Source organism: Desmodus rotundus, chromosome 5, assembly GCF_022682495.2.
Source record: "Desmodus rotundus isolate HL8 chromosome 5, HLdesRot8A.1, whole genome shotgun sequence".
In the NCBI taxonomy this organism is placed as follows: Eukaryota; Metazoa; Chordata; class Mammalia; order Chiroptera; family Phyllostomidae; genus Desmodus; species Desmodus rotundus.
In genome coordinates, this window is record NC_071391.1 from 14,613,781 (window position 1) to 14,636,767 (window position 22,987).

A 22,987-nucleotide genomic window follows, 5' to 3' on the forward strand; every position below is an offset into this window, starting at 1 on the left:
GCTGCCTGGTGGTTTCTTCTTTTCGCTTAACATTTTAGACGTATAAAATGCAGAAACAACAGTTTGATAAACACTTATGAACCACTGCCAAGTTTTATAAAACTTGACAAATACCATTGAAGTTCCTCCAGCCCGTTACTGAGGAGACCACCATCCTGATTTTGAGATTTCTCGCCCCAAGCATTGCTTTATCCTTCACCACATGTATACGTAAACCCTGGGCACCATCGAGTATTTTTGTGTACTTTAAACTTTATTTAAACTTTATTGCACTATTTTTTCTCCACATTAAACATTTGAGCTATATCCATGCAGATATATGTAGCTCTAGTTCATTTAATGTTTATTTCTTCATAATATTCCATTGTATGGGTGTACCACAATCCCAGTCTGTTGATGTGCATTTAGATGTTGTCCTCTCTCTCTCTCTCCCTCTCTCTCTCTCTCTCTCTCTCTCTCTCTCTCTCTCTCTCTCTCTCTCTCTCGCTGTTACAGGACTGCTATGAACATTCTGGTGCGTGTCTCCTTGTTCACTGTGCAGGGTTCTCAGAGATAACTACCTAGGAGTGAGTGGAATGCAGGGTCATAGATTGTGCTGTGTGCGCATGCACCTTGATGGGCCTGCCTGTGCACTGAGTCGAAGGGGCCACATACAAGTGGGGGTGCAAATGCTCCGGGGGCTTTGACCCCACTGTTGAGAAGAAAAATCAGTGTTGCTTGGAAACTAGAGACTTCTCCTTCCCTAATATTCCCCAAACAAAAACTCTGGAAGAGTCAGCACAGCAGTCAGTGGTGCCCCGCCCCCGTGCTCCACCCCCCTCCACTACCCCGCACTGCTGATGGTGGGCAGGGACAAGGGGACTCCTGGAGTCCTGTCATCTAGGGCCTCTTGGTGGCCACTGCAGTCCTGGTGTCTGGAGGAACAGTCTCTGGCATTAAGCCAGGGGCAGAGGATGAATTTTAAAATTCAGGATTTTAAAAAAAGATTTTGTTTATCCACCTTTAGAGAGAGAGGAAGGGAGGGAGAAGGAGAGGGAGAGAAACATCAGTGTGTGGTTGGCTCGCGCGTGGTCCCCACCAGGAATCTGGCCCACAGCCCAGGCATGTGACCTGACTGGGAATTGAATGGGTGACCCTTTGGTTCTCAGGCCAGCGCTCAATCCACTGAGCCACACCAGCCAGGGCAAAATTCAGAATTTTAATTTTCATAATAAAATAGGAGACATGGGTTTTAGCCCACATAGTCAAATATTATATAAACTATGTTTCATAGGTAACTAGGCATATGGTCCATCAGAGCCCAAAACTACTATTTTAGAGTATGGATTTATATAAAAGAGAAATGGGAGAGGGAAGAAGAGTTCATTAATTATTTTATACAGGGCTTTCCACTGAATTGCCTTAAATAAACTCTGCTCTGGCACACAAACAAACCTAAGCACTGCATTTAGGAGCTGAGAAGCTGCAACCCAGCTTGGCTGTGTCACGGGCCACTTCACGGTCCTGGGCAAGCCACTTGCCTCTGGCCTCAGTTTGCACATCTGTAAGATGAATTTGGACCAAATAATCACTAAGGTCCCTTCTAGATTTAAGATTTAAGATTTTGTGATTCTGTGATCTAGACTGGCAACAATGTGCTTTTCACACATATTTTAGCCTCCAATCTCACGGTAAACCCACGTGCATGTGCGCCTGCCCTCCCTTCCCCGTGGTGATAATACTCCCTGGCATCTTCTGCCAGTCCTTGATGACGGCCACCCACTCCTCCAGACAATATGCAATGTCACCTGAGGCTCTGAGTCAGACTCTTCCCATTTTCTTAATTGCTCTTGGAGCCGGTGGTAATTTTCCACCCAAGAGTTTTTGTTTTTCTAGAGCCAGTTGGAGGCACCGCCATTGCAGGAGCTCAGATCCCCAGCATCTGCTCTGGCTCCCTCCGGGGCCAGACGCCTGGCAAGGAGAGAGCCAAGGAGGTAGCTGAAGATGGGCTTAGAGGGTTGGGCATTTTCTTGGTGTGAGTGTTAGGGAGCTGCCCCTGTGCTCCCCTCCTTCCTCTCCTGCAGGTGAGCCAGCACAGATGGTTTGTGATGGGACCATCAGCAGCTTCCCCAAGGCAGAGATGGAGGCAGGTGCCTACCTGGGAGGAGGTGGGAGGAAGCCAGTCTGCAGGCTGGAAGCCAGACATCCCCATGGAAACAGGTCTAGTGGTGGCCACCGTGTGATCAGGGCCCTGTGGTAACTCGTCTTGGGCTGAGTGTGGTCTCCTCTCAACGCAGCCTGGCCTGGAGCATGGTTTCCCTTCCCAATTTCCCATTGGCAGGTGGGTGATGGCAGAAATCTTATTTCAGAAACCCAGGGATACGAACTTGGGACAAGCAAGGAGAAACCTGTCTTTCCAAGCCAAAACCAACCAACAAACCAATAAAATCTCTGTGCAGCCAGGAGAGACGAGCCATTGAAGTAGCAGGTGCCCGAGCATCCCTTCCCAGGCTGGGAAGGAAAAGGTGATCTCCATTCAGGCAGAGGTGTCCACGTTGGCTGTCAGAATAGGTGTTAATGGCTTTGTACGAAAAAGTCACAGGCAACCCCTCACTCAGGGGAGCCCCAGGAATTCTGGGTAAAAGAAGGCACCCCCACCACTTCCCAGCACCTTCTTCATCCTGATCTAAGAGGCAACAATACAGTGATACTGAGAAAGATTCAGCGTGTATTAACCACTGCTCTGTGCTCGGCCCCGAAGACACAGGCCCAGGTGAGGGACTGGTCCAAGATCTCGCCACCTGTAAGAGGCAGAGGGAGGATCTGCATCTGACACAGCTCTAACCCTAAAGCCCAGGCTCTGGCCCAGGGGCCCAGGGTCTTTCTTAGAAAGGGAACAGATGAGAAGGAATAGCTTCAAACTGCTGCCTGGACCACTCTAGAAATTGTCACATAGCAGGCTGTGAGTCTTCAGGCAGCCAGCCCCTCTCCTGAGTTTCTCTCCAAAGTGAAAACAACTGGCTCTTTGAACCTTAGAGAGGGAAGTAGGGAGCAGCTGGAGAGAAGAGGGAGGGAAAAGCGTAGACTAGTGCTCACCCCCTCCTCACATCCTCCAACCCCAGTTTCAGGAAGACCAACTTCCCAAGCACAGAGGGAAGGTCTTTTCCTTTCCTTGCTTCCCAGTGATGAAATCGTGAGCACGTTCCAGATACAGCTACAAATGTGGGCCAAATCCAGATGGCCAGCAGTGGGCGGGGCTGACGCTGGTTCATCTGGGCCGGTTAGACAGGACAGCCATGCCACTTTGCTCCTTCCTCCCCTAGTCCTCCTCTGGGAAAAGCAGAGAGCCAGAGCATTCCATGGGGACTGAGGGGTAGCTTTCACAACAGGAAGCCTCTGAGTGACCAATTGTGGGGGCTTCCAGGGACTGCACAGGACACGTGCTAGGAGGGAGATGGCAGGCGCCAAGAAGGCAGAAGGCAGAGGTTAAGGAAAGGGACAGGGAAGGCCGGCGAAGGGAAGTCAGAAGGGGCGGGGGTAGGTGGAGATTTGCACCTGGGAGGAAAAAATAAATACACATATCTGTGTCTTCATTAAATTTATGCCCGTCTTCTTTCTAAAACCACCTGGGTGAAATATCACTTATCACCTACCCCATACCAGCACCATTAGCAAACTGCTGGGGAAAGACCCCTCCCCAGGGACCTGGCCAGTAATGGAGCCTCAAACATGGGAGGCAGCGGAGGGAGAGTCAGAGCAACCTTTTGTCTGCAATAGATCTGTGCGTTTCCTCCCAGAGATTCTTGTGGGTAAATGCATTGGGGGTGGGGGGAAGGTAGGTTTATTTTTGATGGTTTCAGTTTCACCTCCTTCTGGCCTGACTAGTAGATGAGGCATGTAAGTTACCTGCTGGAAGTGGACTTGAATGAAAGAAAAGCGAGAGCAGCAGGAAGTAGCTCAGGGCTTCTCCTAGTTCCTTCTAACCAGGCAGCAGACGGGCTCCCAATCTGACTCCGGAGGCCTTGAGATGCGACCCATTCTGAATCGCCCTGAAAACAGGCCAGGGACAAAGGCAAGGAGGCAGGGATTCGACCTTGGTGAGTAAATTTAAATGCTTTTTATTAACAATCTCCTTACATTACAAGGATAATATGACAAAAGGAAAGTCTCCGCGTACATATTATGATAAACCAACATAGCTCTATTTGTATCCAGTGTTCTAGGTCCCGTCACACAGGTACTATAAAGCGTAGTCTGCAAAATAATAACGTCAAGGTTTTTTTTCTTTTTTAAGAAAGAAAGTATTAACATATTAATATGTATGTGATAATAGACTCCTAGGTATTTCACCCCACCCCCACTACATTTTTCCTTTGTGACTGAAATGAAATGGTTTGGCCGTGTGGGGGTGGAGAGAAGGAGAGAGACAGGGGCTGAAAAAGGCTGAATCAGACTGCTGGCTCTTCCCGAGAGACAAAGTGAAGACTGAGGGGTGCTGCAGGCAGCCTGGCCTTGTCTTTTTGTGAGCAGTGCTGTGACCGGCTGTCCTTGGACGGAGGGCCCGGTGCCCTTGATGCCCCGTGGCTGCTCTCTCTGAGGTACAGTGCATTGTGGGATTGCTGCCCGGGGGTGCCCATCCCCTGGCCGTGGGTCTGATCCACTGCAGCGGGAGGAAGGCTCGGGCCGGGCCGGGCCTGGCCCTTCTCGAGCCAGGCCCTGGAGGGCGTTCCAAGACCCGGTTGGCAGCTAGCTGTGGCTCAAAGAGACCCAGGCAGACTTGGAGGGAAGGGAGTGGGCACTGTCAGAACAGACCCACCCCGACTGCAGGAATAGGGGTGGGTCTGCTGGAAACTGAGGTCCGTTGGTAGGATGGTGGGGAAGAGCAGGACAGGGGGGTCAATGGGGGTTGGAGATGGGAGAGCCAAAAGGCAGAGGCTGGTCCGGAGAACAGAGGACGAAGCCGCTGTCCTCCATCTCCCTTCATCTGCAACCCCACAGCCCCTCCTCCCCCACCTCCAGGGAAAAGCAACTACAGAGAGAAACCTGGAAGCGAAATGGGCTTCTGATCCCGTCAGGGCTGCGCAAGCCCTCCGTCATGGGGCATCCGGCTCAGCCTCTGCCTCGAGTCACAGAATCAGAACAGTGTATGTGAACTAAACCTGCCTGTTACGGTGGCGGTGAGGTGAGGGGTCAATGGGCCTCCGTGCGGGAGAGGGAAGAGCATTGTCCTGAGTACAGCCAGCAGCAGCAGCTGTGCAAAGTGGGCTGGGCCAAAGCCCTGCATCTGAACTTGAATTGCTACTGAATTTATGAGTGTGCGGATACCTCTCTCCCACCCTCCCTGGTTAGCCGATGCCCCCTGCCCTGGCCAGAAAGCCTCTGGATGGTGGGCGGCGCAGGATGGCGATGCTCATGCTGCCTACTTCACTTCTCCGGTGCCCTGGCAGACAGTGATGGAGAAGATGAGGGAGGCCAGGGCGCTGTACTTCGGAGGTTTGGCCTCTAGGGGCCAGTAGAAGCACACAAGGGGGGCAGGCAGCATCTTTCCTGGACCACTCTTGGTCCAATTTGCATCTTTCCTATAGCCGTCAATGCTGCTCATTCCTGGGGGCAGAGTAATTGGGGGAAATTGTGCAGTGGTCCCTACACTGTGGGTCAGTGATCACATCCTACTGCCAAGCAGCAGTGACCACCAACCATAGGTTGCAGGGGGGTAGAGGGGGTGCTTGAGCTGGAGCTCAGGGGGTGAGTATCTCCTTCCAACCTCAGACCAAGCCTGTGGTGGAGGAGAGAAAGTGCACGGAGAGGGCCAGGACCCAGTTCCTCTCCTCTCCACCTCTCCGGGTAGGAGGCCCCATTCCCAGCAAACCCTGCCTCCTTAGCTCCCTCGTCTCCCCCTGCAAAGGCTCTGCCTCCTCCCTCTTCGCACAACACAGGCTTTCCCCTTGCTCTCCCAGCTCTCTATAGACTCTATTTTTATATCTATTTAAAACATAGAAATGTATAAATATATAGGATATTATTTATAGATATATAGATGTGATTCAATCTCTTACTCTGTGTATACGTACTGCATATGTCCATATATACAATATACACGCTGTAGCATTCGTATTATACACTGCACATACCCCTGCTTCTATGCACTCTCCTAGGGAGACTGGATTGCATAGGTATTTCCAGGGCGATACCACTTGAAGGGATTGGGGTTGGGGGAGAGCCAGATGGAAGAGGAGGGCCGTACCATTTTCCTTCCTAAAGGGCACTTTTTCTCCCTCTGGCTAACACACAAAGATCACCTCAAAGGCTCCATAAAATATCACAGCTCCACTCACTCAGCTAAAGCGCCCAGAACAGAGAGCAGAGAGGGGCCTTCCTCCAAGCAGAGAAAGGGCCCTGCATGTCTCTTGACATAATCTTCCCTCCGCAAGACCAGACTAGAGCCTAAGACCCAGCGCAACCTCCAGGAGGCCGGTATCTGGAATGGAACTGTCCCAAGCTCACCTGCCCTCCCCGCTTGGACTGTCCCAGGCCGACCTGGCAGGGCCTGCCAGTTGAAGAAGGGAGGGGGTGTGAGGTCCAGTGAGTCTGGAGCCTTCCACCCAGACTGGGTGTTAGGACCAAGAAAAAACATGAATTCTGCTTGGAAATCAACCCAGACTGTAAGCTTCAACAAGCTCTAGATATAGAATTCCTGCTCCTAGAGGGGGTGGGGGGAAAGGTGAAGGGTGAGGAACCTAGAAGGGAATTTCTATTTCAACCCCCAGGCCATCCCCTGGACCTCATGAAGTTCCAGTTGAACGGCCACCATAAAATGACTCCAGCCCCGCATCCCAGGCTGGGCCCAGTCTGCAGTTCACTTCAATCTTTCCATGATCGTTTTCAGCATTATACACTCTTTCCCCTGTTTTTTTCTTTCCTGGTATCACTTCTGAGCACATGGGAAGTATTTAAACCTTACCTTAAACAATTACAAGGTCCTTCCTCCAAATCGAACGGTCAACAGAAACCAGTCAAGGGGAGGAGGGGGGGTCCACAAGACGACCCAACAGGGAAACATGTAGGAGGGGCTGGGGCCAAGACCGCCCCCTGCACTGCATTCAGGGCCCAGCACCGGACCCAGCTATCCAGGGATCCTGGGGCTGGAGCCTGTTTTTATTCCCCAGCGAGGATGAGGAAATAAGGGCCCACCCAGAACTACAGAATGGTGCCATCTGTCATTAAAAAAAGAGAAAAAAGCTGGCATTTCAGATGCCTGTACTCATGCTCAACCAGGCCATCAAAACAGGGATTCTGACACAGCAAGAGTTGTAGACAAGACTGGGGTGCCCTCAGGTTTCACAGACCCTAGAGATGGCAGCGGGTCATCTTCCTCCACTGAGGAGGCCCGCACCATTCTCGTCACAGGGGCGGTTGGCCCCAAACCTGATCTCACTTCTCATGCCTTCCAGAAGCCAAAGAAAGCCACTAATCAGACAGCCCTATTAGGACAAGTCTCAATCCCAGAGACACAAACATTTCATTGTAAGCCAATGGTTGTTACTCCTGAGCCCGGGGTGAAGCTCTACCACATTTGGGACACAAGGACCGCCCAGCCAGTCTTCCATACCCATCAAAGGGAAGTTAGGCTAGCCAAGCGTGTGCTTCCCCAGATTAGACCCCGAGGGTCTCATCAACTCAAGAGTCCTTCTGAAGAAGCAGAGAGTGGGAGATGCCTGCTATAGGAATCACGGGCAACCACATGCACCATTCACAGAACAAAAGCGCTGAGCCTCCTGGGGGCATCCAGGCTGAGAAAAGTCCCTGTGTGAGTTGTGTGTCAGCCCCATTATTCCCTGGTTACTCCCTGTCCCAAGGCAAAGTAGCCTTCAGGGTTTCTGAAACAGCCTGGCACCCAGAATTGGAGAGGCGACTTGCCAAACTTCCAGACCCTCCAGAGAGTTCATCCTCTCTGTTCTGGACCCTGGCTCAGCAGATGGCCCCAGGGAGCCACATGCTGCTAGCATCAGCTCATGCTCCTAGCCCAAAGGCAGGTCACTGGCTCCCAGCTCTCTCAGAAGGTACAGGGTTGACACTGGCATTGACCCAAGGATTTTCCTCTTGCATAAAAATTGAGCTAAGTTTGATCACGGTCTCTTGAGAGGACACATTTGCAGCCCTGACTAGGCGCTCAAGTAGATATTCTCTTCCTGGTTTGTAAATGAGTGGCTTAGGGGGGTGACTCTCCGCAGAGGGTCCCAATGTAGCGGGTGGGGAGGAGTGGCAGTTGGGAAAGAGAAGGTGTAAGGCATCTGTTGGCTAGAAGAAAGGATCCCAACCTGCTGTTTCTGCCCACCCGCCAATGAGGCCTACCTTGCCAGTCACCTCGCCAGTCACCTCTGCCTTCAACCCATCTTGGCCTGTGTGTGGTGGAGAGGAAGCTGGGGTGGGGAAGGTGGAACTTTGTGCTTTGCAACAGCGTCCCACTTGACCACAGTTACTGACCCTGATGGGGGGGAGTGGGGGAGGGGGAGGAGACCTCAGCTTAAAGTGGGGAAGTGGATGGAGCAAGGCTGGGAATTTCAAAGCCTCAGAAAGAGCTTGAGGTCTTTCCTTGCTAGTTCCTTCTCTCTCCTTCAGAGGAGGGTGGGGAAGTGCGTGAGGCTGGGGAAGGGGCCGGGGGGGTCGAATGTCACCAGGCAGGGGTGCATTGATTTGTTGAAGAAGGCAGCATATGAGGCCTGGCAGTGGGACCCAGTCAGAGAAAACCAGGTTTTGTTTTTTGTTTTTTTTTTAACATGCTACATCACTGTTCAAACAAACAAACAAAAGTTTCAAAAATAATATAATATATATATAATATATTTATATAATGAAAAGCTATCAACTAGCAGCAATGATTCTAAAGTTATCTTAGCACCAAGACCATGGGGGAGGGGGGTGGGACCTGTGGGGGGTGAAGGGACTGGCAGGATAGGAAGGGGGAGTGACATGTTCAGTGTTGATGACATTTCCACAATGGTTCTTCTACGGTGGCATGAGTGAGGCCTCAGAGACAAAGTGAACCAAGGAGGAAGGAGGCCACCACAGTTTTATAGCGTCGGAGCCATGTGGGGTGGGGACGCTGGGGCCTGCCTGTGGCCAGATCACAACATCCTTTGCCCACCCTCTGCCAACCGAGAGGGGTGGCTCTCTGACCACGGACAATGCAGACCCTCCTCCCTCCCCCAATGTGACCTGCACCCACGATGGGGGATCTCTGTGTATCAGATATGCATCAGTCAGGTGTGGAAACATGAACAGAAGTTAACAGCTCATGCACATTTTTTTTAAAAAAAACTCCCTTGCGAGGTATACTGGTAGTTAAATGAATGAGAGAGGATGGATCTCACTCCTCTAGCTTAAACCACTACTTGCCCCAGGGAGTGGGCAAGCGGCTATTTCTAAAGCTTATATTGTGGTTGTGTGTGTGTGTGTGTGTGTGTGTGTGTGTGTGTGTGTAGGCTGATGCCTTGAGAGTCCTATTTTACCCCTTGTTTATTCCTTTCTCTTAGGACATCTCTACCCTGTTCAAAAACGGAAGTGTTCACAGGCATAGATGCACCACTCAGTCTCCTGCTACCTTCCTGCCAGGCTATAGGGCTGGTTATCAGCCTGTTGCAGAAAAAGGACTGAATCCCTAGCGACTCTCATTTGCATAATCCAGGGCACAACTTGCATTGACATCTCCTGTTACTGAACTACCGCAGGCATTTCTTGATTATTAAAGGAAAGAACATACCCCCAACACATTATAAGATTATAAAGACAGAGTATGAATAATTTATGTAAATTGAATACATATTTTTCACTTTACTTGTTTTTAGCCAATAAATCGCTGCCCTTTGGGGTCTGGATCTCTTGGCTTTTCATTCCTCCAACAGCCCTACATCCGAATGGAATAAGATTATTTTATCCCACACCACGTAAAAACAGGAATGCAAAATGTTCACCCCCTGTCCCTTCCCCAGGGTTTCAAGCTTGGTTGTCAGGCAATTTTGCCTTCAGTATTACAGGTAATATCTTTAGGGTCCAGCGGGGCTGGAAGGAGGGAATCAACAACCCAGGGACGGGAATGGCGACAGAGGTGGGGAGTCACAGTTTGACCAACACATGTTTCTAAGACAGTGAAGAAATGCTCATCGGGAATTGAATAAAAATCTTTCAAGCTGAAGTCAGGTGGGAGAGAAAGTCAGAACACTCGATCCAGACACAGAACCTACCCTCTCCAAAATCAGAGATGGCATTCAGCTGGACCAGCACGTCAGTGAAGAGGCTGAGAAACCCCATCATACAAGAAACCAAACAAGAGAAGGAAAGGCAAGAACATAAACCCCAACCCAAGTCCCCCACCCCCCAAACAAAAATGTGAACAAAACGAGCTACCTAAAGGTGATGGCAGAGACCCGTCATTTTAGCTTATGTTGTTGGTTGACCGTTAGGTGGGAACACGTGTGGCCTCAGCACATGCTTCTGTGAGTCAAGATGAGTTGCCACGGATGTTGCAGCTGCCAAATTTTGTAGACAAGAGTCAGTTTCTGACATTATTCCTTTCTGAAAGCTCCCAGTAGCTTCTGGTAGATGCGTCACCTTGGTTTTTAAAAAATTTTCAGTGTGGGTTTATATATATATATATAATATAATATATATTTATATAATATATCAAAGCTTATGAGTATAGATTAAAAAAATATTCAACAGCTTAGTGACCTCTGTGACACAGGCTCCCTAAATGTCCGGGTAAAACTCTGACCCGTGGTCCACGGTCTGCAGCGCTGGCTTCTGTTCCAGCGCAGACATCCTGCTGAGGACCTCGGTGGACAGAGAGTAACTGTTGCCAGACTTCTCCTCAAACCAGCTGTCCAGGGCTCGCTTGGCGTCGAAGTTGGCAATGGGCGGGCCGTTTACCGCGATTGTCAACAGGTCGCTGAGCTGCTCCAGGGTCAGGCGGGAGCGGTGGTTTTTGCGAACTCGCTGCAGGGCATTTCGGCCTTTCTCGCAGCAAGCGGTGGAAGTGGGGAGGACCTTGAGGACCTGGATGATCTTGTTCAACAGCGGAAACCTCTGTTTGTATTTGCAAACGTGGCCGATCAGGTCTTTGAAGCCATTTTTGGTATAATAATCAGCCTTAAGTTCTCGCCACTCCATTAACAGACTCCCCCGGGGGTCCAGCCCTTCTCTACAAACATCCCGGGAAAAGGTCGGGATGGCTTCCAGGTGATCGAATATCTGAACCATATCCTCCTTGCCGTAGCTCATGAGCTCCTCGCTGTTCCTGGGCCAGGCAGCTAGGTCGAACACCTGGCAGGCCTTCACAAAGATCCGGCTGCGGGAATCGAACCTCTGAGCCAGGATCACTTGGGTCTTCTGGCAGATCTTCTCCCTGATGGACTGGAACTTGGCTTCGGCCACCCTGAGGTTCTTCATCGCAATCCCATTGAAGCTCTCACGGAAATTCTCCTCAAACTCCTGCAGGTATTCCCCCGGGCAGTCAGCCAGTCGGCTGATCTCCTGGATGGCCTCCTCGATCTTGTCATCCACCTGGGACACCAGGAGGTACTGGCCTTGGAAGACGTAGGCCAGGCGTGAGAGCACAGCGATCACGTCCAGAAGGAAGTAGATGAGCTTGATGGATTGGTAGTCCATGAGGAACTGCAACAAGGCCAGCGCGATGGCCGAGGCGTCCGCCCGCTGGGTCTGGCTACTGACATCCTTGAGGTGGGCCACCACCTCCAGGTAGTCCTTGATGAGGGCATTGAGGACATTCTGCTCACCGATGATCCACCTCACGGCCCGGATGTCCCCCAGGAACTCCGTCTCCTCACAGAGCGTGGAGGCTGTGGACCGCAGCTCGCACATGAGTCGCGGCGAGTACCGGTAGAAACTCAGCAGCTGCTTCAGGTTGTTCTCCAGTTCCTCCAGGCAAGGGAGCTCCTTCCCACTGATGGCGTCCAAAATTTCCAGGTGGGGCCGGTGCACCATGAAGGGCAGGCACAGCAGCCAGGGCAGCGTCTTGCGGATCGTCATGAACATGCTGGCACGCAGGCTGGCTGTGATGTTGGCCCCGTCTATGCCCAAGCCAACGGTTGGCTTCTCATCCTGCAACCGGATGCCCAAGGCAGAGAAGGCTCGATCAAGTGCCTGGAGATAACTCTCTGTGCTAGAGAACCCCAGTTCCTGCAAGGACAGGAACTCTGTGGCTGGGGGCCCATCACTGCTGGTGTATTGGACATAGACAGCCACCGTGTCGGCCAGCAGGTCATCGCTCTGCCCATCCAGGATGATGCTGAGGCAAGGCGACTGGCGGATGCGCTCCACCAGGTCTTCCCGCAGGGCCCGGGCGATGTGATGAATGAGGATCTGGCAGTCTCCCTCGTTCATGTACTGGTCCACCACCTTGAGCTCGCACTTCCTCAGGAGCTCGGCCAGGGGCCGGAAGTCCAGGTAAGGCCTGCCCTCGAGGGCCAGGTGGTAGGCGGTGTTGAAGAGCAGGGTCATGTTGCGACACATCTCCTCCGTCTTCTCAGGGTGCATGCGGAGCTTGTACAGCTGCAGGCACTTCTTGTGCAGGTTGCTCTGGCTGTGCAGTTTGATGGTGTGGATCTTGAACTGCTTGGAGCCGATGATGAAGGCCGAGGTGCGAGAGGACTGCACCGTGTACTGGCGGCAGACGTGGCACCACATCTCGTTGAGGGTTGGGGAGTACCGCAGGAACCAGAACTTCTTCAGCCACTCCTGCTTAAAGCGCCGGATTCGGCGCCCAGTGGCAGACGACATCTTGGAGGGCTCATCAGTGGCAGTCATCATATCGTTGGACACAGATTCATCTGCTGAATCGACCTCCTGGTCATCGTCCTCCATGATGGCGGGGCCGGAGACCATGCTCTCTGAGGCTGGAAGACAAATGGGAAAGAAACATAGGCTTGTCTAAAGCGAACAGGAAACACTGCCAGAAGGGTAGGTGCTGCACCATTGTGAAACATAAGCCAAATCCTACAACGACTGAATCCCAGCACAGAATTTATTTATAAGCACTCTTGTTGTCTATTTGTGATTTCCCTCTTTGTGGATTATCCATGGTGGCCACCAGGCTCCAGGCTTCCTGTCCTCACCCTCCACTAGTGGGCGCTCAAAGAACTTCTCTGTTCAGTATCAAATGACCAGCACAACCAAGGGAGGAAGAAGCACATTGAACATCCCCAAGGAAGAGAGCAAGGGCACGGGACTCAATTGTCCCACCACCAACATGGTCGGGGTGGCATGCTACCCTCAAATGGAGGCAGCCTTGGCATGGCCCTGGTTTATTTCAGGATCAGGACGCAGTTTAATTCAGATGCATGCTTTGATGATCTGAAACACCTCATCCTGAGCTAAGGGATGTGGTTAAAATAGAAAGTGCCACGTAAATACTCTAAGTCAGCTGCAGATGTGTACTGAAAAGTCTTCCTCGTTGTCAACCAGCTCTAAGATACCCAGGCAGCCACAGAAACAGTCAGAAGCATGCAGCTGAATGCTGGGGATCCAGGTCCTTCTAAGACCCCAGGCAGGGAGATGGGACCCTGTGGCGGAACAGCAGGTCGGGAAGAGGAGAATGAGGCTGAGTTCCTGGACTGAGTTTGGGTAGGCCGGGAGCTCTCCCTGACAGGACAGCCTGCATGGGACCGGGCAGAAAGATCGGCTTTCTTTCTGAAAGAAGTTGGACTTTGGGGTCGGACACCACTAGGACCACCAGAGAAAGGCAACAGGTCAAGAACACAGCACACACCCCTTCTGCAGCGGAATGTCCTTTATTGATGAGGAGAATACAGGGGAAGACAGGAAGCACCCACCGGAGCTGCAAAGCGACCGGTCAGAGGCACGCACCTGAGGGTGCGGGCTGTGGCCACACCTCACCTCTGAGTCACACACCTCAGGTTTCCCCAAAGGTGGCTCCAGCAGAGAGTGCCGGGCCACTCTCACACGGCCCACTGTGTTCTGTCTGACAACATCTCATCCACACCAACTTACCTGCAGGATCTGAGAACTCTGGGAGCTCCAGTACCTGTGCTGGCAATACGGGGGGCTCAGGAAGCTTCCCAGACTTAAGCATGTCTAGTTCTGCCTGGAGTTCTCGAACCTTCTTCTTTAGGCGAATACAATTGGGGCAAAAGGAGGTGGTGGGAAGCTCATGAGGGTCGGACGCAAGGGAGGCCTCAGCAGGACTGTCAGCCTTGAATGACGAAGGCTCCTCTTCTTCATCCTCCAAAGGGCCTGGCTCTGTAGAAGCAGCCCCCTGGGGGGTCTTCCAGTCCCCTTCCCCCTGGGTCCGGCTGACATTCTGCACACCATGAGACATGGTCATTGCACACCGACTGTAGGCATCGCCCTGGTATTTGGGGACCTTCCTGATGACCAGGGAAGTACTCAGTGCCAGCTGGTGGGCTTCCGCCTTTGCGGACTCCAGTGAGGCCTCCAACACATCCTTGAAAATGAGGTCAATTTTCTTCTTCTTGGTCTGGGGGTGCACGTCCCCCTCGTCAAAGCTGCGCTTGTAGGGACTTTTGCCCTGTCTCAACACGGGGAGGTGAATGGGACCCCTCAGGTCCTCTGGGTCATCCAGAGCCTGCTCAGCCTTCTCCCTCTGCAACCGCTTCTCTCCTAGGAAGGAAAACCAGGGTGTGAGGACGTGGGGAAAAGCCCCAAGTGGAGAAACAGGAGAAAATAAAGCAGGCCTCCGTGTAGGAAGTCGCTCGACACATCCCTCTAGGTCTGGCCTCACGGGGCATGCGTGACACAAAGGGAGAAGCGGATCACTCAGGAGATCATGGGGTCATAGGATGCCAAAAAAGCAGGAGGAACTCTTTTTAAAGAGACCGTTTCCATGGAGCCTTATATATACAAGTTCTACATTCAGTAGTTGAGAGAATGCTATGGGGGAGGGTAGATGGAAGTGCTTTCAAAGGTTCTTGCGATCCTGTCACCCTAGAAGATGACCTCTTACTCAGTCACATGGGTGGGTGGTGCCATTCCCGAGAGCTTAGTGCAGACGGATGCCCCGCCCCTCCAGGCTGCTCATCCAGCCCCAGCAATTAGATGGCTGCTTCGACTTGGTAAAAGGTTCCCATGAAATACCGAGTCCCATCCTTCCTCCTCCCCCACACGGCCCACTTAGGGCACAGTCTGCCTATAGAAGCTCTCCTTTCTAACTGTCTCAGTAATCGGGAACCTAGGAGTACGTGAGAGAGTGTGACGACTAAGGCGGGGAGACATGCATGACAGGGACAGCTTCCGTGGCTGGGGCTCCAAGATGGCTGCCTCCCTTGAGGTGAAGAACAGCGTGACCACAAGGACCCAAAGGATGCTCAACATACAGCTGTCTCTTTACCGGACAATGCAAAGGATGTTTCCTTTCCTATTTCTTTCTATCATGTAAGTGACTTGAAAAATCTTGGTGAGCTCCCCAACAATAAATTATTTTAGCCAGATTCTTTAAAATGGCTGACACAGTTTCATGAATTGCTAGAGAAGTATGAGCGCTGCCCAGGGGCACAGATGCTAAGGGGGAACCCTCAGAAGGTCCTGACAGCAGCCTGTGGAGTTAGGAAATCTTAGATGCTTCCTAGGTTAGGGGCAGGCCCTGGAAGATGTGACCTGAGCAAGGACTTAACCTATTCATATATTGTAATTAGACTTCTGTTAGCTGCATTTGCCACCCTCGGCCACCTCCATGTGCAAACCAGGTGGCCCCGCTGTGACCGAGCCTTGGCTTCCCACAGCTGGCAGGGAGTGCTGTGCCCTGGCCCACATGGGACTCCAGATTTCCTACAGTTAACAGCACAAAAGCAAGTGAGCCACTCGGGATGCCCCTCTTCTGTCTCATGTGAATGCTTAGGGCACGATATTATCTGCAAGCCTCCTGAAGCCCAGGTGAATCCCCACAGCCTGCATTTCTCTAACAGCTGAGGGGCACAAAGGGTGGAGATGAACAGAACTTTTTAAAAAATGCAACATGTTTGTACAGATTAGATATAACACTTGCCCATTCAGAATCTCTAACGGGCCACCCTTTCACTTTCCTGTGGACCAATCAGGAAGCAGGCACCTGAGGATGTCTGGAGGTCAAGAGTGCTCATCACCGGGGATTCCTCATGCTATTCTGCTCAGAAACAAGGAGATCTCTCAAGACTTCTAGAAAAATCTATGGGTCAAAAAAGACCTTGAAACATTAGGAAATTAATTCTAAAGCCTCCATAAAACATGGGGAAATCACCACAAAGTAAATCAATGACTCAAAGTAGGTCAAATAAATTCTCTGAAGACATGCATTAGGTGCATCCTATTCTTAAAAGATAACCACAAAGAAATAATTTACACTCGCTTCAGGAAGCAGGACTAATAATTCATGCACTGGCCTTTATCAGGGTGCTGGCCTCCAATTACAAAGAAGCCTCCTTCCATGTAAGACCTTAAGTGACTGAGCACAGGGGATCCCCCTTCCAGAGCAGGACCGGAATGCAGTTCTAAGATACCACCACCCGTTTCCAGCATCTGCCAAAACTACAGGCTACAGAGACACTACGTCTAAAAGCCACTGAGCTCCAGACTGCTCCCAAGGAATTAGGACCAAGCCTATCTTCTGTGCTACCCTGCCCCACAGTGGCTTCCCGTTTCCTTCCTATTTCCTAGTCCTCAGCCTGGCCAGGAATAGACACTCCCTCCTCCTGTATCTTTAGGTGTCTAGGTGTATTTCAGGTCAAGTCTGTCTGCCACGCTCCCCTGAACCACTCCTAAAAGCTTGCTCCCTTCTCTACTCATTCCCCTTGGGTCTCAGGGCTCTCTGAGGATGATGAAGCTTGAAGTGCTTTGAAGAAGACTCTGGGGGGAAAGGACATTACACATCCTGAAGAATTCAAGAAGATTACAGCCAAAGGATGGAACCTGTGTCCTCAGATATGACTTCTCTTGGTTTCCTTTTCTTCTTGTGATATGATTCTTTTGGAGACTTCTTGGCTGTCTTCATTCACTTCTTCTTTTATCCAGTCAACAAAGATTGAGCACCTACTACATGTCAGATGCTTTTACACGAGGCATCTCCAGAGGTCAAATGGAAACCATGGCAATTTCATCATGGAAACAGGCCTTCCCAGGTGAAGTCAGCAAGCGCCCAGCCCCAAGATCCGAAGAAGACAAGAGATGAGTGTGTCTATCGAGTCTCCTCTCACTGCCCATCCAATCACCAGATACCTTTTACCAAGTCAGGCAGCCGCTGTGCACTCAATGTCCACAGTCTGCTTTACTGGGTTTGTTTTTAAAGATAGCTTAATTTCAGTGGGCCACTCCCACCCCTTCTCACCTTTTCCACTCACATTCCAGATGAAGCTCTATGTCCAAGAAGTAGGTTGGTTGGGGATATGATATAGTGGGGCTGGGGGATAGCCTTGTTTCCTGGGACCAAATGGACTCTAGGTCTTTGGATGTACGGTTTTAGTGTAAGGCAGGTCCCATGGAAAGGCCGGTCCCAAGGAGCTACACTCACCAGTGTGCCCTGGCCAGGTTGAGGGTGGAACACAGAGGCAAAGGCCCAGGGACTAGGAGTATTTTAAGCCATTTTCAAATGACTTATTTAAATGGAGCTTAGATGGACATCTCACCCACCAGGCCATCATCAGCACCTAAGGTCACCTTCTTGTTCAAATAGATACTGTCCTTTCACAACTCAGCATTGGGACTTTCAGGAATAAACCAGGAGGAAGCAGGAAAAAAACCAGTTTTGTCTGGGAGACTGTATAACATTATAGGTTGGAGCTCAGACCCTGGACTCAGATGTGAGTTAGAAACCCAGTTCTGCCCTGCCTCCCCACATGACCCTGCACGAGTTGCTGTATTTTTCTGATGCTCAGCTTCTACATTTGTAAGGTGGGGATAATCATTAGTACTAACAGTCTACGATGGAGGGCTTACAATGGTCTAGGCAGACACCGCTCTATATGTGTGCTATCCAGCCAGTTCTCTCAGCGCAGGTACAGAGTAGGGGCTGCTGCTGCCATGACTTCATGGGGTGCCACGGAACACCTGCTTAGTGCATGTTAAGTCCTTAGTAAATGTAACCAAGTACTGCAGCAGTGGCCGTGTACAATATCTTTCTGTCAATTGGAGGGGGAAATAGGATCCATCTTTACTGAATTTATGGATGTGGCTTTGGGGACTTGCCTCTCTCCCTGTTACTCTGAAACGTGTAAGAACATATTTATATGTAATAGGGTTTCTGAGTCGGTTTCTCATGGAGGCTAAGTGGTGCCTAAGGCCCTGCCCAGAGCTGCCGCTCAGACCTGGACCATCTGTTTGCCCTCTGGGTCTCCCCATGGGTGGTGTGCTGTATTTGCCACCTGTTTTCTTAGGACGCTTCTAGAGAAGCATGCCTGGCTTCCCTTGGGGTCCAGTGGCGGCAGGTATGGCCCTCACGTGGCGGGTGGTGGGCACTCACCTCTGGCCAAGTTGCGATGGATGGTTTCCTGGGACATGCTGTGCAGGCGCTTCATATAGTCCTCGCTGTACCAGACCCGCAGCCGCTCCCCAGGCCGGATGTCCCGGCATGCCCGGAAGTAGATGTGCTCGCTGTGCTGGAACGCCAGCAGGTTCTGCTCCCTCTCCTCCCGGGAGATGACCACGTACCTGGGGGGGCAAGGGGGACAGGGGAGAATGCATGGGTCACTCCTTGATGAATGCCTGCTGGTTCCAGGCACAGGGTGGGGCCAGTGACAGGGGTCAAAAGTCCACCAGCATGTGCCCTACCGAGGAAAGGACCACTAGCTAGAGTTGGTCTGTTGTCTCAACATCACTATTTTGCGTGACCTTGAGCAGGTCTCTGAACCTTTTAGAATCTCTGTTTTCTGAGATTGGAAATGACGCCTGCCCTGCCTGCCTCCCAGGTTCTGCTAAGTATAAGATTCAACACCAGATAGAAAGGTGATAGGAAAACGGATGGATCATCTACTGTCCACTAACTTTTAACCACGAGGACCCCTGATGGTGGAGAGGGTGGGTCTTGAATGGTTCTCAGTATTTCACAAAACCTAGCAAAACTAATCCATGTGACAAGGCTGCCCAAGAGACCAATTCATATATGCTAACGATCAAACCCCTTAAAAATAGGGGGTCTGCTGGGGACAGAAGAAAAAGGCAAGGGAAAGTTGACAACTGCTGGTTAATCTAAGTTATTTTAAGATAAGGAAACTGAGGCTCAGAGAGGCTAAGTGACGTGCCTACGGCTACACAGCTAGAAAAATGGAGACGGGGCTGTGAGGTCAAGACTTTTCCCACGAGAACTCATGGCTCCTATGTGGGCACCTCAAGCACCCTCTCTGCAATGCCCAGATAACCTTTAAAGTTCTGTCAAACCCTCATAATCTGTGGCCCTCACCCCTTCTCCCTGAAATGACAGTCCTCGCAGTCCACCTGCCACCTCACTCACCTCCAAAAGGGGAGATGGCACCACACCTGCAGAGGGGCGGAGGTGTACAGATTAAAAGGGCCAGAGGGTATCATTTGGAGTTCTAGGGTTCTGGGCTACACCAGCATCTAGGAAATTTGTAGTCAAAACTAAACTTTTTCTCCTCATGCTATGATGATTAGTCTCAAAAGCCAGGGAAGAAACCAAAGTCTGTCCAACCGGCAAGGTCCAAAGAATTATATTTGGAGCAGTTGGGAGACAATAATTCACATAAAACATCCAAATGGATAATGAACACACGAGAAGTATTCGGCATCAGTGATAAGAAGTGCAAAGCAGCACGTTATCTCATTGGCACAGATTTTTTTAAGTGATAGTGTCTGTATCGGCTGAGAGTGAGGGAGAGTCTCTGCACTGATGGTGTGGATAAACCGGCCCCGCCCTGCGGGCACCAGCTGGCCATAGGGACTCAGAGAAGTATGTGTCCCTCCGTGATCACAGAGGCAGTATTCACAACAGTCAACAGGTGGAAGCAACCTCAGTGTCTTCCAATGGGTGAATTCAACAAAATGTGGTAGAGACGCAATGAACATTCTTCAGGAAGGAAATTCTGACATGTGCTACATGGGGGAAGCTCAGTGGCCCCTGCTGAGTAAAATGAGCCAGTCACCAAACGACAAACACTGTATGTTCCCATTCACATGAGACACTTGTCTGAGGAGTCGAAGTCACAGAGGCAGGGGAATGGTGGTTGCCAGGGGCCAGGGAGCAGGGTTGGGGGAGTAGTAACGGGGGCTTCATGTTTAATGGGTAAGAGGTTTCAGGTGGGGAAGGTGGAACAGCTCTGGAGAAGGATGGTGGTGCGACAGTGGGGATGCGATTAATGCCAGAGACCTGTACGCTTAAAATGGTTAACATGGTAAATTTGATGTTATGTGTATTTTGCCACAACTCTGGAAATTTTCTAAGAAAGAACAATAACATGCAGGCCAAATATGCAAACTCTGCCTACCGCTAACTGCCTAAATATCATCTATGACAGTGCAAAAGCAAACACATCTGAATGTCTAATACCAGGGAAATAATTTAACAACCCATGGTGTGTTCATAGAATGGAACGTCACTCATCTAGAGAAAGTATGTTCAAAGGATCCTTCATGGCATGGAAACATGGTCCTGATGTAAGGCAGAGGGAACAATAGGTCTGAAAGCTATTTATTCTACGGTCGCATCGTGCTTTAAAAATAAGCCTCAGTAAACTCCCTGAAGGAAATACAGAGTTTTAACAGTGATTATGCATTACAGGTAGATCCACTTCTTTATGAGTTTCTGTACTTTCCAGTTTTCCGTAGTAAGCAATTGTTAATGTTACTCCCACTCCCCCCAAAAGAAACAAAGTGCACGGATGCCGATTCCAGTGTGGGCTGGCAGTGGTGGCCTTCACAGCGGCCAGCAGCATTGCCATCACATTCCCGGTGCCCCAGGCACAGTCCCCTGCGAGTCTGCCCTGCCCTTTCCCATCTGGACAGTCCCCTGTGCACTCTGCTCCGCTCAGCCTCGCAGGACGCCGTGACGAGGGCAACCACTCGAGCCCAGGGACCAATCCACTGTGGCAACCGGATGTAGCACAGACCTCAGGAGGACAGGGAAGAGAACACCGGCTTTGGCTGTTTTACCCATTTGAGAGAAGCCAGTCAGGAGCTGCACCAGGAGGGGGCGGGGCGCGCAACATTCACGGTGCTTGGACCCCTCGATCTTGCTTTTGTCCAGGACCTTAGCCTTAACACATCTGTATTCTCATCAACATCTGACAGGAGCGTGGGTCCCCCTGAACTGTGCAGACAATACTGTGACCTCTGGGACCCCCAGTTATGTTGTTATTAACAAAGAATTCAGGGAAAAGAAAAGGGGACCACTGGCCCAGAGAACTCTTTCCAGGTTAATACTTCTCAATCTCAGCTCTCCAGTTGCAGGAGTCTGCCTTTTTTCCATATCTGAGATGTCTTCTGAGTGTGCAAAATATTTTCTTGTCCCCAATTTAACATGAGTCTTGCATCTGACACCCAAAATTAATCAGCCTTGCAGTTAGCATAGAACAGAACTGAGGCAGATCCAAATTTCCTTACTCCCAGGTACAGAAGGCAAACCACCCATTCATCTTTTTCTTCACAGGAATCACTTGCAAGAATACAGTCTTCTTTTTTTTTCTTTCCAGTTTCTAAATAGCCATCAAGCTCTAAAGACTGGAATTATTCTTCCCTGGCACTCAACTTTCAGAGAAAAAGAGATAAAGAACATGTAACCACCAGAGATTTATTCTAAAGAGTGACTTCTAAAGTCAGAACATTCGAGTCAATTTCCCTTGCCACCTCCGGGTGTTTTCCTACCCAACGAGAATCAATATTTAGGAAGAGAACCCCAAATCTTTGTATCGATCACAAAGTAGCTTCAAAGATCAGAATTTGTTCCGCACCTGGTCATCTTTGGTTGTTCTGAAACTTGGCATTTGAAATACGATGTACATGACAACTCTTAGTGAATCATAAGCACCCAGCGCCTGAGAAGGTGATTATGCTGCATGATATCTGACGTGGAGCCAGCTACATCTCAACATCAATTACATACCTCAGTCAGGTCTCCCCCTTTTAGGTATTTCACGGTATCACCCAATGGCTGATCCACTCCCAGAACCCTTCCGTTCCCACACAAAATCCCTCTATGAAGACCCATGCCTGTGCCCTCCCATGGCCACAGGTGAGCAAGAGCCCTCCCTGGAAGAGGTCACTCCCTTGTTAGAGAGAAGGCACAGAGTCTGCCGGGAGTGGAAAATGCCCAACACAGGCTGCTCTGCCAATGTCAGTGCTCATTCGATAGCATTTCAAATCAAAGCCCCAGAGTCGGGGACTTCAGAAGCTATCGAGGGGGTGGGTGGTAGTGGGGGGCACACGTTCTGGACTGAACCTGTCAGGATGAGAATGAACTGTTTTTATTCCACCCTCCTTGTGGACTCTGGGTATAGGACAGGCCCCTAAGACCACACTTCCCAGACTTCACCCACTATGTCTTACCAAGTGCACCCTATTTTCTAGCTGGGTCAGGAAATGACTACCAGTTCTAACTTAAGAGAGAAAATAAGACACGGGGTATCCATTGTGTTGGAAGGGACAGGCTCAGTCACTCAGTGGCTATGTCTCCAATGGCAAGGAAGCTACACTGGTTGTGGAAGCAGAAATGGGAAAAGACTGACCAAGGAGAGGGTAGATTCTGTGGTCCCACATGCACTCCCGTCTCTGGACTGGGAGGGTCTTTGGATCATGCATCCACCCACCAGACGGTCACTCGGCCTCCGACAAAGAATCACTCAGCCGGCCTCTGGCAGAACTGGAAGCCTCGGTCTCTTAGAAGGGCCTTTCCTATCTCAAGCTGAAATTGGCTACCCATTCATTTGCATCCACTGGCCCCATTTCACCTTCCTGTTTTGACATGCTAGCCCCACAATCTCCACTGAAGCCAAGAAAAACAAACTGAAATCTTTTCCATCCAAAGGTGACGGTCTTTTCA

At 50.7% G+C, this 22,987-nt stretch overlaps 1 protein-coding gene across 7 annotated transcripts in view; it reads right to left on the bottom strand.

Moving 5' to 3' along the window:
• Positions 1-4,081: 4,081 nt before the first annotated feature.
• The window catches only part of PRDM11 (PR/SET domain 11), an 85,493-nt gene continuing 66,587 nt past the window's right edge, over positions 4,082-22,987 (bottom strand). For 6 of the 7 annotated variants that reach the window (XM_045193980.2, XM_053924610.1, XM_053924607.1 and 3 more), the window contains 3 exons: positions 18,461-18,648; positions 14,005-14,634; positions 4,082-12,890 (listed from right to left, as the gene is read on the bottom strand). In XM_045193980.2, the coding sequence (XP_045049915.1) occupies positions 10,726-12,890; positions 14,005-14,634; positions 18,461-18,648 (2,983 nt within the window). In that variant the 3' untranslated portion in view covers positions 4,082-10,725. Of the gene's footprint in view, positions 12,891-13,768; positions 14,635-18,460; positions 18,649-22,987 lie in introns of those variants that run through there. The other variant, XM_053924611.1, reaches the window with a different exon arrangement.